The sequence below is a fragment of the Chiloscyllium plagiosum genome, unplaced genomic scaffold (genome assembly GCF_037043375.1).
Source record: "Chiloscyllium plagiosum isolate Xiang-an unplaced genomic scaffold, Cpla_swu_hap1 HiC_scaffold_19, whole genome shotgun sequence".
NCBI classification, from domain to species: domain Eukaryota; kingdom Metazoa; phylum Chordata; class Chondrichthyes; order Orectolobiformes; family Hemiscylliidae; genus Chiloscyllium; species Chiloscyllium plagiosum.
In genome coordinates this window covers 3,858,045-3,876,749 of record NW_028270157.1, presented here as the reverse complement: position 1 = coordinate 3,876,749, position 18,705 = coordinate 3,858,045, and the positions used below count along the sequence as shown (strand labels likewise).

The 18,705-nt window shown below is 43.3% G+C and overlaps 1 protein-coding gene across 4 annotated transcripts in view; it reads right to left on the bottom strand.

The window, feature by feature from the left end:
- The window catches only part of scyl2 (SCY1 like pseudokinase 2), a 57,710-nt gene extending 42,443 nt beyond the window's left edge, over nt 1-15,267 (bottom strand). For all 4 annotated transcript variants that reach the window (XM_043708759.2, XM_043708760.2, XM_087996992.1 and 1 more), the window contains exons 1-4: nt 15,132-15,267; nt 6,018-6,215; nt 1,832-1,989; nt 1,593-1,737 (exon numbers count right to left, since the gene is read on the bottom strand). In XM_043708759.2, coding sequence (XP_043564694.1) covers nt 1,593-1,737; nt 1,832-1,989; nt 6,018-6,194 — 480 coding nt within the window. In that variant the 5' untranslated portion in view covers nt 6,195-6,215; nt 15,132-15,267. The remainder of the gene's footprint in view (nt 1-1,592; nt 1,738-1,831; nt 1,990-6,017; nt 6,216-15,131) is intronic.
- Nucleotides 15,268-18,705: the final 3,438 nt, after the last annotated feature.

The following is an 18,705-nucleotide window of genomic DNA, read 5'->3' as shown; positions in this document are numbered from 1 at the left end:
CGCTGGAAAAATACAACGGTTAGCCAGCATCTGAGGAGCAACGTTTCAGGCATAAGCCCTTCATCAGGAAGGGCTGATGCCTGATGAAGGTCTTATCCCCAAAATGTCGACTCTCCTGCTCCTCGGATGCTGCCTGACTTGTTGTGCTTTTCCAGCACCACACGTTTCAACTCTGACTCTCCAGCATCTGCAGTCCTCTCTTTCTCTTTATTCATGTACCTGTCCATCCACCAGCACAAGCTCTGGCACTTCATTCCACATACGAACTAGTGTGTGTGTGTGAAAAAACGTTTTAATGAAGACAATGAAGAAGCTAAAATTAAGGCTTGAGAGTTGAATGTTGTATATCTACCTTTGCTTTATCATTGATGTGGTATGCTGATTTGAGATTTTTAACCCTCCATATTCTCTGCACTCCTGCAATACTGGACTTTTCTGCATCTACAATTTCTTTCAGTGCTGGCTGTGCCCTCACCTACCGGGGCCTCACGCTCTGGAACCTGCTCCCTAAAACCTCTCCTAGAACACAACCCTTAAAATCAAACTTTTTAAACTTTTCTCCTCTCAACTTGAAAATATGTCCCCTCATCTTGAACTCCTCCATCATAAGGAAAAGGCCTTTGTTATTTACCCTATCTTTATCCCTCATGATTTTATAAATCTGTACAAGGTCACCCCCTCAACCTCCTACGAACCACGGAAAAGGTTCCAACCTACTATAGCACAAACCCTCCGTTCCTGGCAACATCCCAGTAAGTTCTTTCTCAACTCTTTCAAATCTAATAATATCCTTCCTACAGCAGGGTGAGCAGAACTGCACACAGTATTCCAGAGGAAGCTTCGCCATCATCTTGTCGAACCTCAACACGATGTCCCAACTCCTACATTCAAAGGTTTGAGCAATGAAGGTAAGCGTGCGAAACGCCTTCTTAGCCATCTTGTTGTCACCAATGACAACTTCCTATGAAAGGGATTCAACAGGTGATCTAGTCAGCATTTCACCTTCACCAAAATGTGAAGAATAATTCATTGATCATATAAGAGAAAGCAAGTTGGGTGTAGGAGAAAGAAAGGACATGTTCTGCTGGAGGGTGAGATTAAGTCAACTGGGATGAAGTTCAGGTGGAGTATAAACACTAGCACAGTTGGGCTGGGTTGCATGGCCTGTTAAAGTGCTGTGCAATTTTGTTGCTGTTTCTGGGTTTCCTTGTGCAAGCTGACTGTTACACTTGCCTATTTAACAACAATAAATTAACATTAGAATTACAATTATTAGCTCTGAAATGCTCTAGGACATTAAAAAAATTGCAATTACTTTCCTTTAACCAGTAATATGGCACATTCTAAAACTACTAACGATCACTGTTAAACGACTGACCTGAAAATGGGAAGAAAGGAGTTGAACAATATCATATTTTAGTCTGTGGATATGGTCGTGTGAAGCACCATGCATGTTTATAGAACTATAGGACAATTAGCAATTTTGTGAACTGGAGATTGGCCAGTTAAAGCAGCAGGTTGAGGCAGACATGCAGGACATGCAACAATTATTGCACCAATATAACTCTTGAACAAATGTACTGGCAATTCACCTGCAACAAACCGAATTTGATTTCCACATCATAAAGCTGGTGCTCTTTAATTTCTGCAGGTGTAGGACATGGTAGGTGGTCGTAACAACCTAGGACATTGGCTAAACTTGCAAAAACAGGCTCCGTGCAAAAGGCTAAACAATCTCTGTAAAAAAAAAAGAATCAGTTAAATCAAAAATAAACATTAGTTTATAAAAACAAGTTGGTCATGAAAACAAGTAGTATCAAAATTCTGGTACCTCGACTCCTCTAAAGGATGCTGCACTGTCAGTAGGCGTGGGTGTCTCAGCCTGGTGAGCTGTTGCACACCTTTTTTCAGTAAATCAATGATGTGATCCTTTTCAAATTTTTGATATTTCTCAATTAATTTTTTATCAAAAACAAATACAGCTACCTCCTGAAAAATGAAAAGACAATGAAGAAACTAGGATCAATGCTTGAGAATTGAAATGTTGTACATCTACCTTCACTTTATCATCGATGTGGTATGCTGATTTGAGACTTTTCCAACTGAACCCTCCTTGTTCTCTGCACTCCTGCAATACTGGACTTTTCTGCATCTACACTTTCTTTCAGTGCTGGCTGTGCCCTCACCTACTGGGGCCTCACGCTCTGGAACCTGCTCCCTAAAACCAAGCTTTGCATCATGTGCCCAAAATTATCCCATTGCATAGCTCAATGTCAGATTTTGTCTGATTATTCGGTTTCTCTCAAGTGCTTCAGGGAGTTTACTATGTTAAAGCACTCCATCAAACACGTCATGTTACTTCTGAACCATCAAGGAGGAATTTGAAACCATACACTTCCATTTTGTTCAGTAGAAATTTTGCAAGGAGAATTTCCCTGATAGCATTGCTATGTAGTAATTGAGCATTCTGTTGGTGTGTTAATACATGGCACAAAGACTTATGACTTGATTGTTGGGTTAGGTCCTAAGCAGGGTAGCTGTGTAACAAAAATGTAAAAGCCGGAATGCAACTCAGTACTGAAGCTGGTCATGCTTGGAGCACAATTAAAGGCGACATCATGAGGCACTAATTAATTCTCAGGGTCCTGTATAATGCTGATGATTAAGTAATCAACAGGCAGTCTCAATAGAGTGGTTTGAATTGAAAACTAAAATGACCCATACGTCATTCCATACGCAGATAGGCTGAAGAGAAAAAGCTAAGAAATTCAATAGAGACACTGTAGAAGGATGAACACAAATAAAGATAACTAAGCTACAAGCATACAATTTTAGGGATAATAAAAATGAAAGCAATGAATTCACTGGATTTATTGTCAACATTAGACCACAGCAGGAGCACAGTGTGAGGTTCAGAATATCTCATTGTAACAAAAATCCAGAGGTCATGGAAAGCACAAAGCAAAGTAGTATTGGAACAATGCCAGCAAAGGGAGTTTACATTTGAAAGTTGTTTATGCAGTGTGCCTCTGCAAATCCCAAAGCACTCTATAGCTAATGAGGTATCTTCAAAACCTGCAATCACTCATGAAAAGTGGGAAACAGGTCAACAAATTTGCTCTCAGCCAGTTCCCACAAAGAGCATGTGCTAATGACCAGATCATCTTTTTTAATGAAAGCTGAGGTATTAATTAGACTAGATTACTAGATTACATTAGTGGAAACAGGCCCTTCGGCCGAACAAGTCCACACCGACCCACCGAAGCACAACCCACCCATACCCCTACATTTACCCCTCACCTAACACTACGGGCAATTTAGCCTGGCCAATTCACCTGACCTGCACATTTTTGGACTGTGGGAGGAAACCGGAGCACCCGGAGGAAACCCACACAGCCACGGGGAGAACGTGCAAACTCCACACAGTCAGTCGCCTGAGGCGGGAATTGAACCCAGGTCTCTGGCTCTGTGAGGCAGCAGTGCTAACCACTGTACCACCCACAATTATTAGTGGCATGAGGGATAGAGACTCTATTCTTCTTTGAAACAGTGCTGTGGGGTCTTTTAAATTGCCCTCACAAAGTGGACCCAAACTTCAACTTGTATTTACATAGCACATGGAGATGCCATGTGCTATGTTACTAGATCTTATACACTCGATGTCATTCACTGAACTCAAGGAACTAGAAGCCACAACCGCCAGACTTACAGGAAAGTGCTAAACACTAAGCCGCACTTGCATGTACAATAGATGGTCTACACAATACCACATTTCACACTATGTCAAATAAAAGTGCAAGTTCGAATAATTTTCATTATGGTAGATAGCACCCTATTCCACAGAATCCAGATGTGAACAGCCAAGTACAAGTCAGCAAGTGTTGGTAATGCACCTAAACACCACCTAAAGTAAGTTTTCTCAATGGAACGCAGTGAACACCTTGACAGCACTGGCTCTCAGGTGATAGCTGTCTTGCTTCACAGTCCAAGACTGCCAGTTCAAAACCTGATCCAGAGAAACAAAAATAATCGAAGTTGACATTCTAGGGTAGTACTGAAGGAAACGTGCACTGTCAGGGGGTTGATGCTGAGGGAGCACCACACTGTTGGAAGCACAGAACTGAAGAAATGCTGTACTATCCAACTGACTTTGAAATAGAAATTAAATGTGTTCCAACATTCTAACATAAAAAACAAAATACTGTGGCCACTGGAAATCTGAAATATCAACAGAAAATGCTGAAATACCAAGTAGCCTAATCTGATGTAAGTCCATTAACGCTCAACATTAACTCTGTTGTTTTCTCCATAGGTGCTGTCAAACATGCTGAGTATTTCCAGCACTTCCAGCTTTCATTCCTGTATTCTAAGATGGATGTTACCACATGAGTCAAATTCAAGCATGAGATTAGGAGCCCTCTCCAGCTTCTTCAATTGACATCCCAAAAAAAATCAAATTACCTGACCTTTCTCACATTACTGCTTCTCAATTTGCTATGTGCATCTTGACTCCCAACTTTCCTTTATTACAGTAATGACCATACTTCAAAAATATTTAATTGGCTACAAAATATTTTAGGGAGTCCTGTGGTCATGAAAGGTGCTATATTAATGCAAGTTATATTTTCTCCTGCCCACAATTCACTAATTGCTTCACGACTTCATCAAATGTGACTATCCAACATCTTAACATCCCGTCAACTGTCTGGTCTCTGTGATTATGTGGTGTTCTTTCCTAAAATAGCTTCATAAAGTCAAAACACTTAACCAATGCTGCATCGATGGCCATTTAACGAAGATCATTTCCACTGACACCATTTCAAAAATTCAAATGCTGTTGCTATGGTGTACAATAACTAGGTCTATTAAATATTAACTGTCATGAATTAGCAGTTTTTCATCTGGCGAGGCTATTTGTCAAACTTGACCTTTGGACTGGAATTTATTTTAGACTTTACAGAAGAAATGTTGTGTCTTCTTTTAAATTTGAAGCAGCCAGTTCTGACGAAGGGTCACTGGACCGGAAGTGTTAAATCTACTTCCTCTTCACAGATGCTGGCAGATCTGCTGAATTTTTACAGAGAAGGTTGGATATAATCATGAACACCAGCTAGCCACAAAAAGACACGACCCTCTCTCCCTCGTAGCCCTACACACGGATGAAAAAAACCACCATTTCAACTGGGACAGCACATCTATCCTGGGACAGGCTAATCAAAGACATGCCAGAGAATTCCTAGAGGCCTGGCACTCCAACCACAACGCCATAAACAAACACATAGATCTAGATATCATCTATCAACCCCTCAGAAAATGAACAGGAAATTACATCACCACAAACCCCAGGAACCCCATCCAGGACAAACATATAAATAGAAAGCAGGAGACAACAGCTTTGCTTCACTTGGGGGTCACCACCGATGATGTTACCTAGCCAGGTAATGAAACGTCTGGATATCAAACCTACAGCTTAGCGAGCAAACCTACACCCTATATAATCACTATCAGAGCAAATGGGCAGCCCATTTTACACCTCTCTCCTTTTACATTTTCATTTCATGTTTGTCACCGAGATGTACAACAGGAAAAGCAATTTGCTAATGTTCACCTCACAGACTGTGCAAAGTTGAGTCTTCCCAGATAACTCTCTACCTAAGCCAGACTGACCTCACATGGAAGCAAAATATTCTTGACGCTAGAAATCAGAAATAAAGACACAAAATGGCACTGGAAATACTCGGGAGATCTGGCACCTGGAGCTAAAGGTTTCAAGTCTGCCGTCTTTCAACAGAAAATTGTGATGAAAGGTCAAAGACCTGCAACATTCAGTCCGTTTCCCTGTGAACTGACGTTGCTACCAACCCTGCTGAATATTCTCAGCATTTTTGGCTTTTATTTCTTACTTCAAACTAGGTCATTTATAAGACAGCACAACAGAAACTTCCTTTCAACTAAGAAATTCTTCTGGCTAAAATGCATCAGAATATGTTTTAAGTTGTTCTTAGAATCTGTATTACCTGTTTGGTTGACTTTTTCACACCATGAAAGACCTTCCAGGTCATTCCTGGCCCAGCACTTGCCATGTGCCGCCCAACTTCAAACTCCCTTGTGACAGGGTTACCCATGACTGCACTGGTAACATCTGCTGTTACCTTAGTAACAGTACTCTTCAGTTTATTTAGCATTGACTCCATTGTTTCAGATGAACAGTTTACCTGCAAAAAAAAAGATAAAGAACAGGAAATCAGCAAAAGAGAAAAAACCTTGCACATATTTTCTTTGTTGTAGAGGTGTGGTTGCCACCAGCAGGATCATTTTTGATTTCAATCACTGGTCAGTAGAGGAAATTCTGAGTAACGTCTAGTAAGCTTCCTTCAGGAATTATTTTTACAACTTACTCTATTAGGAAAGGTTTGACCACATGGAGGTTTCCTGCTGGTTCCCTCTCCTTAACTAACAGGGGTTGTGCTCACAGGTCAGAAGGCTGAGGGGAGATTTGTTACAGCTGTTTAGAATTGTAAAAGGTCTGGGACAGATACAGTTCCCAGGGGCAAAACGTTCAAGAACACGGGGCACTGATTAAAGGTGACGATCAAGAATCAAAGGTTTCAAACATTTTAAGTGGCCAAATACCTTTCAGTTACATGTAGAAAAAAATCCATTGAACCACAGAGGAATTCTGCCTTGTTCAACAGTGAATATTCATACCTCAACTTCACAAAGCAGAAGTTTTTAAAATTACATTGCTGTTTGTGGAGCCTGTGTATGAGACTGAATGCTGTATAAATTAGATTACATTTCAAAAGTACTGCATTTGTTCAGTGGTGTACTTAGCTTAAGAAAGCTGCTATCTTAACACAAGTTCTATCCTTCTTTAAAAAAAGACAAGAGGTGAATCTACCATAGCACATGGATTGCAGCAGTTGAGGAAGGCAGCTCACCACCACCAAAGGTAACTAGAGACAAGTAACAAATGCTGACCCAGTCACTGAAGCCCACATTCCATCAGTGAATAAAATAAAAGCCTGACCGAAGACTACAAACCTTTCTAAAAAGCAGAGGCAGGCTAAATAAAAAAGGTAATATTCTGTTATGGACTAGGCCAGACCACTCAGAACATTCTTAAGCAGGCAGCCCAGACCATAACTTTGTAATTTGTTTCAGTAAGTGTATAGTGAAAATTACGTGGAATAATTTTGCTAGGTTAACCACCAGGTTTTAAAACAGACAAAAATTTATTCACAAAGTTACACAATGAAACACCAAGAACAGAAATAAAGAATCCCTACAGAACTCATTCTACTCAAACAAGACTTAATTATGCTGTACCAAATATACACAACAGTCCCAATAAAAAAAACAGTAAAAATGGAACAAATGTTTACAGGTTCAGGTTAGAAAGGCAGAAGGAGAGAGAGTTTCGCTGCCTGTTTCCACACAGCTGAACTCCTAACTAGTTCTTGACTGAACTGCTCAGCTAGAGAGCTGACCACTCCCCTTTCATTATACAGGTCACTTCTAAATCATGACCACTTTAGCCTGAAGTCTCATCTGTCAACATATAAACAAAAAACATCCTTTTTACATCGCTGTACCAAACTAGCCACCTTGGAGCCGGGGGCTGTTTATGACCCTCTGAAAAAAAACCAAGGACACAGTAACCTTGAGAAAAGGAACAGCTTTTAGAAAAAGGGACCAGCTTTGTGACAATTCAAAGAGATTAAAACATTGTATGATTTTTCTGAACCTTAAATGTAATCAACCCAAAAATCAGAAGCCAACCCATTCCACGAGATCAGCTCACTTCAGGAATGACACTTCCACTGTCCCAGTGCAGGAACAGTGAAATGGAGTGTTGGAATGGGCATTTCGGCTACAAAAGGCCTTTTACTTTGAAGGATTTCTGAGCCATAATATCATTTACAATACGGGGTGGTTATTCAATCAATCAAGTCCAATTCCATAGACTGCTCTCAATCAGTTGCACTCCTCTAACCTTTATTTCCTTCAAGAGTCCATACAGTTTTCTTCTGAAATCATTCATCATTTCCCCTTCAATCACTCTCATGGGCCGACAGTTCTGGGTCATTACCACTCGCTATGTAAAAATATCACTACTGCCTCCTCCATCTTTTTGTTAAATCTTTGTCGTCCTCCGTGTTCCTTTAATGAATGGGAAGAGCTTTGCTTTGTCCACCTTACCTAAACCTGTTAATAATCTCTGACCACATGAAATCATGGCTCCATGGGAACAACCTGAGCCTCTCTAACATAACCTTGCAAATAAAGTCTCCATGCCATGCTCCATTTTGCTAAATCACTTCTGCATCTTCTCAATGACCCATCCAAAATCAGTGTGACTAACATTGAAAGCTGTTTTTCCAGTTGAGCTTTCTTAAGTATCAGCATCATGGAAGTCATTACTTGAGGCACACCTTTATCTCAAAACTAACATATTACAAAACCAATGAAGAATTTCACAGTCACAGTTTTAATCAACTGCATTGTACTCATTTTTTAAAAATGTTCAGTACCAGGAAAATAAAGATTGCAAAACAAATACAAAGTAGAACACAGTTTCAATATGAATATCAATTTCAAAGCACTAACTACACTGAATGCTCGTAATGTTGGCATCTCTACATTTGAGGAAACCAATTACAGATTAGGCAAGGGTTTTTCTGAACAGCTCTATTATATTTGCAGCTGTTGTACTTATTTCAATCAACCTGTCCAAATAAGTTATGACATACCTTCGGAGCAGGGAGGATTGAACGTTTTGGCCCACGGCTAGGGACATTATCACTTGGCCATAAGATCCTCCATAACTGTGGCAGAGCAGAGCACAGAGACAGGTCATTCAGTTCAGCTGGTCCATGCCACAGTTTATGTTCTACAGGAGCCTCCCTTTTCAACCAAGCCAATCAGTAAACCATTCTATACCTTCCTATTGCATGTGTTTATGAAGTAACATTCAAGCCACACAAGCGTCAAGCAATAAACCTTTCCATCAAAACAGTCAAACCATCCGTCCTTGACATTCAACAGCAATACCATTGTTGGAATTGCCCACTTTCAACAACCTTGGCATTACCATTGACTAGAAACTGAACTGGACTAGCCTTATGAAGGCTGTGGCTACAAAAGTAGGTCAAAGGCCATGAATTCTGTATTGTGGATCTCACCTCCTGTCTCCATAAAGACTGCCTAATATCTATATGTCATAAGTCAGGAGTGAGATGGATATTCCACATTTGCATGTATGAGCACAGTTCCAACAAGACTCAAGATGATTGACAGCATCCAGTAAAAAGCAGCTTCTTAACTGGCACCCATCACCTCCAACATCTATTCTAGTCACCACTGATGCTCAATGGCAGCAGTGTGCATCTTCCAGAAGATGCATTGCACTTGCTCACCAAGACTCCTCCAACAAACCAATGGCTTCCACCAACTTCAAGCACAAGGTCAGCATATCCATGGGAACATCACCTCCCACACGTTCTCCCTCCAAACATTTCACCATTATGATTTGGAAATGAGTTGTTCCTTCACTGTCTCTGGGTCAAAATGCTGGTACTTGCTCCCTAATAGCATCCTAGGTGTCCCAAAAACCCAAACAATGCAGCAGCTCATCATCTTTGCCGGGGCATTAGGGATGGACAATAAATGCTGATCCACCCAATGATACCCAGATCCTGTGAACAAATAACGTTTCCCCTTGAATGCATTGCACTGATCACTGTCATCAGTTGTCTCTCACTTTAAGAGTAATTGTTGCTCAAGATCATGAAATTCTATAACCCTTCATATGGCTTAACAAGCTAATTCATGGCTCTCAGATCTCTGGTCACATAGGGCAGGACGTCCCAAGAGGCAATGAAATCGGAGGTGGTCAATTTGTCTCCTTTTCTTCCATGCCACTGCTGTGCCTCATTATTAAGAAATCGTGACTCAAAACGTGATGCAGCTTGAAATAACAGCTTAAAGTCAATGCTACCACACATCAGAATGTCCTTAAAGTGTTTTCTTTGTCCTCCCCTAGAAGATTATGCATTTGATGATTGAGAAAACAAGACCTGGCAGGAGACACATTTCAACCATCCGGACATGTGAATCCCACTGAATGTGAAGGATGTGGCAGAAGCACTGCTTATAGAATTCTCTAGCACTTGAATGCATTGAATCACAGTGCAAGTCTCACTGCAATTTAGGAGTGTGCTGATGACAACTGTTTTGCATACAAGGATTCTGTTGACTTGCAGGTGGTTCTGTGTCAAAATATTTGTTGCTGAGGTTTGAAGAAGGCTGAACTTATGCAGCTGTTATGGTCAGAAACCGCTCATCAATAGAGGCATTTTGAGAGAGATGGCTGTCAAGGTATGGGAAGGCTCAACATATTCCAGATTCTCTCCTTCAACAGACAGAGAAACTGTATATTGGATGACCAAATAGAGTTTTGTTTTGGTAATACTCAAGGACAGATCAAGTTTCCTGTGTGTAGAGATCGAAGGAGTTTTGTAGCTCTTGGGCAGAGTAGGCAATGATATGACAGAGGCAACTAAGATGAAAGTGTTTTCCCTTTAGAAGGTATTTAATACGATGCTAAAGCACAATTCATCTTTGATAGCCACTGCGTATACTGTAAAAAACATGGCGGCTATCATACAGACTTGTGTGACCCCGGGAGGATTCTAAGGAGTCGATATCAGATACCCACTCAAAACAGTTGCAGTCAGGTCACCATGAAGCTATGGCGGGATTGTAAAGATGTTTCTTGGACATCCAAACTTTGCAGCATAATCCAGAGAATCTTGGAACTTACTTATTCAAATGTTTTGATCATATCAATGAGTGCAATGAAGAACTCCTGCACTGTTCCTGACATTTTTCTTGAACTTGTCTCACAGCAAAGGCAATGTCAGAGGCTCTTCTAGAAGGTCTAAGCCCACAAAATTTACTTATTGAATCATCAAAGACTTGCTTCAGAAAATAATCGTTTGGTTGGGGCATTTTGATGCATGGAAGGTGCCTTCTTAGATTAAGTTGAAGATGCACCCAGCAATTTAGAGATGAGCGCATTAGACATAGAATTTCATCACCAAATAATTATTCTTTGCCGAAGTTTTGATTAATCAATCATTACATTTGTGGCATTCATTCCCAAAATAGGGATGAAATTCAGTAATGTCTCAACATTGCCATGCATGTTGCTTTTCGAAGATTTTTCCACATAAGTTTAAGTTTACATCCAGGCTGTTGTTGCACAGCCTTAGTAAGAGCTCCATTGTGAGGGAGGTTAAAGCAACAATGAAATAAAAGCAAAATACCACAGATGCTGAAAATACTAAAAACAAAATTGTGTGAATCACTCAGAAGGAAAGAAAGATTTTTCTGACCTGGGCATCAGCTCCAGTTCTCTCCAAACAAAGACAGTGGATCCACGTTCTGTTGAACTTGATCACAAATTGTCTGGAGCCAACTGAAACAAGCTCCCATTCTTTGATATGCCAGCAAGAAGTCAGCTAAATCTCTACTACAAACCTACCTTCACTTGTTAACATTGCTACAGCAGCATACACAATAGTTGACCCAGACTTCCTGGGCCAGAGTTAGGGACACGTCCACTGCTACAAAACTCTCGCACCATAAGACTAGCCTCATTGTCAACCTTGCAAATACATCCCAAGCAATTTGTTGATCTCACAGGCTTGAAGTAAGGCACACCAAAGTTTCCTCTGGGTTGATGGCGACAATGATCAAATCATTGCTTCCTGCGTATCTCGCTTCCTGTGTATCTCACAAATGCATGAATAGCTCCACGCCCTAAGAAGCACCCAGTGTACCTCCAATCACCCTGAGCACGCAAGGTGTGTCCAAGATTTGAGCAACAGGTGAAGCTACCACTTCACAGTACTAATATGCACATGTGTTACTCTTCACTAACGGGATACAACTGTCAGGCCAAAAGATAATCCTGCCTACTGCAAAAATGAGTAATGTGACAGAGGAATTTCAGTGCCATTATGAAGTTGGTATGTAGGCCACATGCCCAAATAACTGATAGATCATATCAAACAGCATGCCACTTTGGCCTGTTGGATGCAGGCTATGTACTAACCATACATGACCAGCCCACATTTCCAAACTCAGAACTGATGTGAGAAATTATTCCTCAATTGAGCAACACTTACTGAACAATTCTGAAGGTGCTAAGAATTATATTACGAACCAATTCAAGAGTATCAGCAATATTGCTCACTTATACATCTTGGAAGCTACATTTATTTATATGAAGGCAATGTCTTTGGCAAACAAAAACACATTTTTTGCCTTCTTCCCAATTAAATAAAAGCTTTGAGTACATTGGGCGTGCAAGGCTGCACTGCTTCGATCAGGTTCCGTTTTCCAATCAAGTGGCATCCTTTTTCTCATACAACATAATTTGTTATCCTTTTCTGAGATCTGGCACTGGTAATTCTGATAAGTGCAAGATGAAAAACTTGAACAGAATATGTCTCACAGATGAGCAAAATCTAAGCCTTTGCTCTGTCCCAATTCACATATTCAGAATTGATAACCAACTGCAAATTCCAAGCTTTTATCACTTGATGAATTAAAAATGATCGATTAAAACATTTGTTTAAGAATGGTCTTGGCTTCCATTTTGTGTTCAAATGCAAACATGATGACACAATCAAATCAACTTCACAACACATCACAAATCAGGCAAATAAGACATGCACGACAAAGTACGATCGACATCCATGTCCTTTATCTTGCATCACAGGTATAATTATAGAACTTCCTTAAATAAAGCTGCATCTGCTTAAGTGCCAGATCTCTCCTTGATTCCTTGACACTGTGATCCCACGTTGTACTCCAGCCCAAAGCCCAAAGGCCAACAAACTAAAAGAACTTTCATTTTACATCACACCTTTGATCACTTCTGGATGTCTCAACTGTTTAAAATCAATGAAGTACTTTTTGACATGTCGTCACCACAAAAATGTAGCCAATTTGTGCATGACAAGATCCCACAAGTATTAGTCCTCCAGTATTCTGTTTTCATGATGTTGCTTGAGAGATAAAAACAAGATAACACCCTCACATATCTCCAAAATAGCACAATGGAAGGCCTTGCTTTCATGACTCATTTAAAAAAGCAACACTTTTGAAGACACAACACTTCTTCAATACCACACTGAAGTGGGACTTTGGGCTTGCCTTCAGCCTGGGTCTTGCGCCTATGACCTCTGAAGCTGAGATGTGCATGGTGCTACACGGTGTCACGATCTGCAGTAAATCCCAAGTAAAGATCTGTGAGCCCCATCCTTGGTGACACTCACTTCCAATCAGGTCTGAGGCATTGCCCAGAGAACACTCTTACTTGAATCCCATACTGGGCCCTCAATCGTTGATGACATTTTCAAATTCCACTCAGATTCAAGATTAATTCTTAAATTTACCAAGAGCCCCAATCCCAATCTCTGACTCAAACCCTCTAATCCCACAGTCTACCTTCCCTATTTCACAGTCAGAAAACCCCCTCATTTCACTCGACACTATTCCCATTCTAACTCCAACACCCAACTATACTGTTAATCTCTGACCCAGTATTGCATTCTCACTGATTGATGTCACCCTATTCTCACTCTCTCATCCTTGCCCCCCTCACGTTCTCACTCAGTTCCTTGCACCAGCTCACATCCAAACTCTCTGATCCCTGCCCACCCTCCACATTCTCACTCTGATTCCTGCCCCCCACATTCTCACTCTGATCCCTGTGCCCCCCCATTCTCATTCTCTGATCCCTGTGCCCCCCCACATTCTCACTCTGATCCCTGTGCCCCCCCATTCTCACTCTCTGATCCCTGTGCCCCCCTACATTCTCACTCTGATCCCTGTGCGCACACTTTCTCACTCTCTAATCCCTGTCCCCCACATTCTCACTCTGATCCCTGTGCCCCCCCACATTCTCACTCTGATCCCTGTGCCCCCCCACATTCTCACTCTCTGATCCCTGCCCCCCACCACATTCTCACTCTGATCACTGCCCCCCACACATTCTCACTCTGATCCCTGTGCCCCCACCACATTCTCACTCTCTGATCAGTGCCCCCCCACATTCTCACTCTGATCACTGCCCCCCACACATTCTCACTCTGATCCCTGCCACCCCCCACATTCTCAGTCTCTGATCCCCCCCACATACTCCCTCTGATCCCGTGCCCCCCAACATTCTCACTCTCGGATTCCTGCACCCCCATTCTCACTCTGATCCCGGTGCCTCAACACATTCTCACTCTGATCTCCCACATTCTCACTCTCTGATCCCTGTGCCCCCCACATTCTCACTCTCTGATCCGTGTCCCCCACATTTTCACTCTCTGATCCCTGTGCACCCCCCCCCACATTCTCAATCTCTGATCCCTGTGCCCCCCCCCCCACAGTCTCACTCTCTGATCCCTGTGCCCCCACAGTCTCACTCTCTGATCCCTGTGACCCCCCCCCCCACAGTCTCACTCTCTGATCCCTGTGCCCCCACAGTCTCACTCTCTGATCCCTGTGACCCCCCCCCCACAGTCTCACTCTCTGATCCCTGTGACCCCCCCCCCCCACAGTCTCACTCTCTGATCCCTGTGCCCCCACAGTCTCACTCTCTGATCCCTGTGACCCCCCCCCACAGTCTCACTCTCTGATCCCTGTGACCCCCCCCCCCACAGTCTCACTCTCTGATCCCTGTGACCCCCCCCCCACAGTCTCACTCTCTGATCCCTGTGACCCCCCCCACAGTCTCAGTCTCTGATCCCTGTGACCCCCCCCACATTCTCACTGATTCCTTCCCCCCCCCACATTCTCACTCTCTGATCCCTGTGCCCCCCCCACATTCTCACTCTCTGATCCGTGCCCCTCCCCCCCAGGACAGACCAGGCCCGGCCTCTCTCTCTCCCGCCTATTAAAACACGAAGGAAGCGGGTCGTGGGTGGATGTGGGGGAGGGGGAGTGGTTGGCGGTGGGGGTTGGGGCGGGGGTGGGGGGGGAGGGGGAGGGGGAGGGGGTGGGTGGGGGAGGGGGTGGGGGTTGGGGCGGGGGAGGGGGAGGGAGGGGGTGGGGGTGCGGCCTGTCACCTGGCTGAGCCTGTCTCCTGCCGGCCCGTGGCCGTGTTCGCGGGCCCCGCCGCCTGACGGCTCACTCACTCCCGGGCGGCGGCGACAAGCGGAGGCGACCTTTTCGCCATCACATCACTCCCCCCACCACGCAACCTCATTTCCGCTTCCGCCCACGCACACGTGACCGTGCCCTCAAGGGGCGTGGTCACAGGTTCCAGGTGAGTCCAGGTGGGGGCGGAGCTTCTGCTCCAAACTGGTGGTGAGCAGGACACAGCATCCCACCTGTTCACCATCACAACATCAAACAGTTCCCATGTTCACCTCAACTCCCAAAGGACAGCGAGGAAGCACGAGCCTCCAGTTTCAATACGAACCATGGGCTCACAGATTGTTATTTAAACACATGGAGGATTTTAGGATAGTGTAGGGGGATGAGCTGAAAATAGTTCACAGGTCAGCACAACATCGAGGGCCGAAGGGCCTGTTCCGCACTGTATTGTTCTATGTCCACGTTTTGAGAATAGTAATTCGGCAGCACAATAGATACCCTTCAACCCATCAAGTACATACCACCAACACCACACTAGTCACACCTTCCAGCACGAAGCCAAAACCCTTCGATATTATGACATTTTATGTGCTTATCTGAGTTTTTGTCGAAGAGCTGGAAGCTCAACTACCCTCACAGGTAGTGTATACTAGACCCCTAGCATTTTCCTCAGATCCTCTCCATAGCTCCTGCCTCCATCCTGAAAAGTGTGGCCTCTTGTTACTGACCCTTCAACTAAGGGGACAGCTGCTTTCTCTCCAGCTCATCTAAGCCTCTCAGTCTTACATACCACTATCAGGTCCCTCTTATCTGCTTCAACAAAATTACCTGAGTTTATCCACACCTCTTTATAGCTAAGGCAATCTGTCCCAGATCACATCCAGGGGAATCTTCCCTCCAGTGAAATCATATTCTTCCTATAGTGCAGTCTCCAGAACCGCACACAGTAACTCAATTGTGACTTAACCAGAGGTCCACCTACCCACCATTATAACCTATGCCTTGACTGTTCGAGACAGGTGTCCCATATGTCCTAACTACCCGATTAACTGTCCTGCCACCTTCAGGGATCTGTGGACACGCACCCTAAAATCCCTCCAAGCTTCATGGGTGTTCTACCATTCATTGAGTACTCCCTTATCATCTCACATCTTTGAATGTTAAATTCTATCTGCCACTTAGCTGCAGATCTTATTATTTCATTAATATTCTCCTGTAACATAAAACCTTGTTCCTCACTGTCAACCACCCAGCCAATCTTTGTCATAGAATTGTCGAATCCATACAGTGTGGAAATACGTGACCCTCCAAAGAGTAACCCACCCAGACCCATTCCCCTACCCGAAATTTACCCATGAGTAATGTACCTAACCTGCACTTCCCTGAACACTATGGGCAATTGAGCATGGCCAATTCACCAAACCTATACATCTTTGGACTGTGGGAGGAAACCCATGCAGACAAGGGGAGAATATGCAAATTCCACACAGACAGTCACCCGAGGCTAGAATCGAACCCGGGTCCCTGGCACTGAGGCAGCAGTGCGAACCACTGAGCCACTGCGCTGCAAACTTATTTATCATCCAGCCCTGGGGATCTGTCCACTGTTAAACCTGCCAGAACTTCCACTACCTCCTCTCTCTGTATTAATTTGAAGAATCTCAATCCGTCTTCCCGAATGTTGTACAGACATCCTCCTCCTCCCGCCAAGTAATTCCAGATATGAAGTATTCTTAGCATCCTAACAATGGTCTGCTGCTTCACTTACAGGAAGTGACTTCACCACAGGAAATAACATCACCAACAGAAATTACATCACCAACCCAAAGAAACCCAAACATATAAATAGAAAGCAGGAAGTTTCAGCATTGCTTTACATGAGGTCCACTGAAGATGTTACCTAGTAAGGTAATGAAACGTCTGGAAATGAATCTTTCAGCTCAGCGAGCAAACCTACATCCAAAACACATTGGGATTTTACCCAATCTTTCCCGTCAGCATTTTCTCATGCACCCTCTTTGCTCTCCTAATTGCCTTAAGTTCCCCTTGAACACTCTATACTCCAATCGAGTCTCCACTGATTTATTCCATTTGTATGTTACATGCCTCACTTTTCCTTTCTATCCAGCACTATATATTCCTAGACATCCACGTTCTCTGGGTTTGCTGCTCGTACATTTCACCTTCAATGGAACACATTGAGTCTGTACTCTCCCCAATTCATGCAATAGTTCATACAATCTCTAGAGAGTGAAAGCAGGCCATTCAGCCCATCAAGTCCACACTGACATTCTGAAGAGCATCCCACCCAGACCCATCCACCCTCATCCCTGTAATCCTGCATTTCCCATGGCCAATCTATTTAACTTAGATACCTTTGGACTGTGGGAGGAAACTAGAGCATCTGGGTTTTAAACTCCTCTAAGTTCTGCTGTGGATTTACCCTTCAGTAGCTCTTCACAGTCTACTTTGGCCAGATTCTTATTTTACTAAAATCTGCCTTCCCCCAATCCCAAATGCTTTTCTGCAGACTTTTATCTTTTTCCATGTTAAACTTAATCTTTTTTGTTTTGTAGTCACTGTCATTAAGATGGTCCTCCACGGCCACCTCTGGCTTTGTTCCCCCGAATTAGGTCCAGCACTCCATCGTCCCTTGTAGGTTTGAAGTGGTTTGAAGTGTGTATACTTCAATGCAAGAAGTATACGAAATAAGGTATGTGAACTTGCAGCGTGGGTTGGTACCTGGGACTTCGATGTTGTGGCTATTATGGAGACATGGGTAGAACAGGGACAGGATTGGCTGTTGCAGGTTCCAGGGTTTAAATGTTTTAGTGGAGGTAAAATAGGGGGAGGTGTGGCATTGCTTGTCAAAGATAGTATTACAGCTGTGGAAAGGACGATGGATGAAGACTCGCCATCTGAGGTAGTTTGGGCTGAGGTTAGGAATAGGAAATGTGAGGTCACCCTGTTAGGAGTTTTTTACAGGCCTCCTAATAGTCCTAGAAACATAGAAGAAAGGATTGCGAGGATGATTCAAGAGAAGAGTGAAAGTAATAGGGTGGTTGTTATGGGGGACTTTAACTTTCCTGATATTAATTGGGAAAGCTATAGCTCAAGTTCGTTAAATGGGTCAGTGTTTGTCCAATGTGTGCAGGAGGGTTTCCTGACACAATATGTAGATAGGCCAACAAGAGGTGAGGCCATACTGGATTTGGTTCTGGGTAATGAACCAGGCCAGGTGTTAGAATTAGAGGTAGGTGAGCACTTTGGGGACAGTGACCACAATTCGGTGACCTTTACTCTAGTGATGGAGAGGGATAAGTGTGCACTATAGGGCAAGAGTTATAGATGGGGGCAGGGAAATTATGATGCTGTGAGGCATGACTTAGGATGTGTGGCCTGGAAAAGTAAGCTTCAAGGCAAGGGTGTAATTGATATGTGGAGCTTGTTCAAGGAGCAACTATTGAGTGTCCTTGATAAGTATGTGCCCGTCAGGCAGGGAGGAAAGGATCGTGTGAGGGAGCCGTGGTTTAATAAGGAATT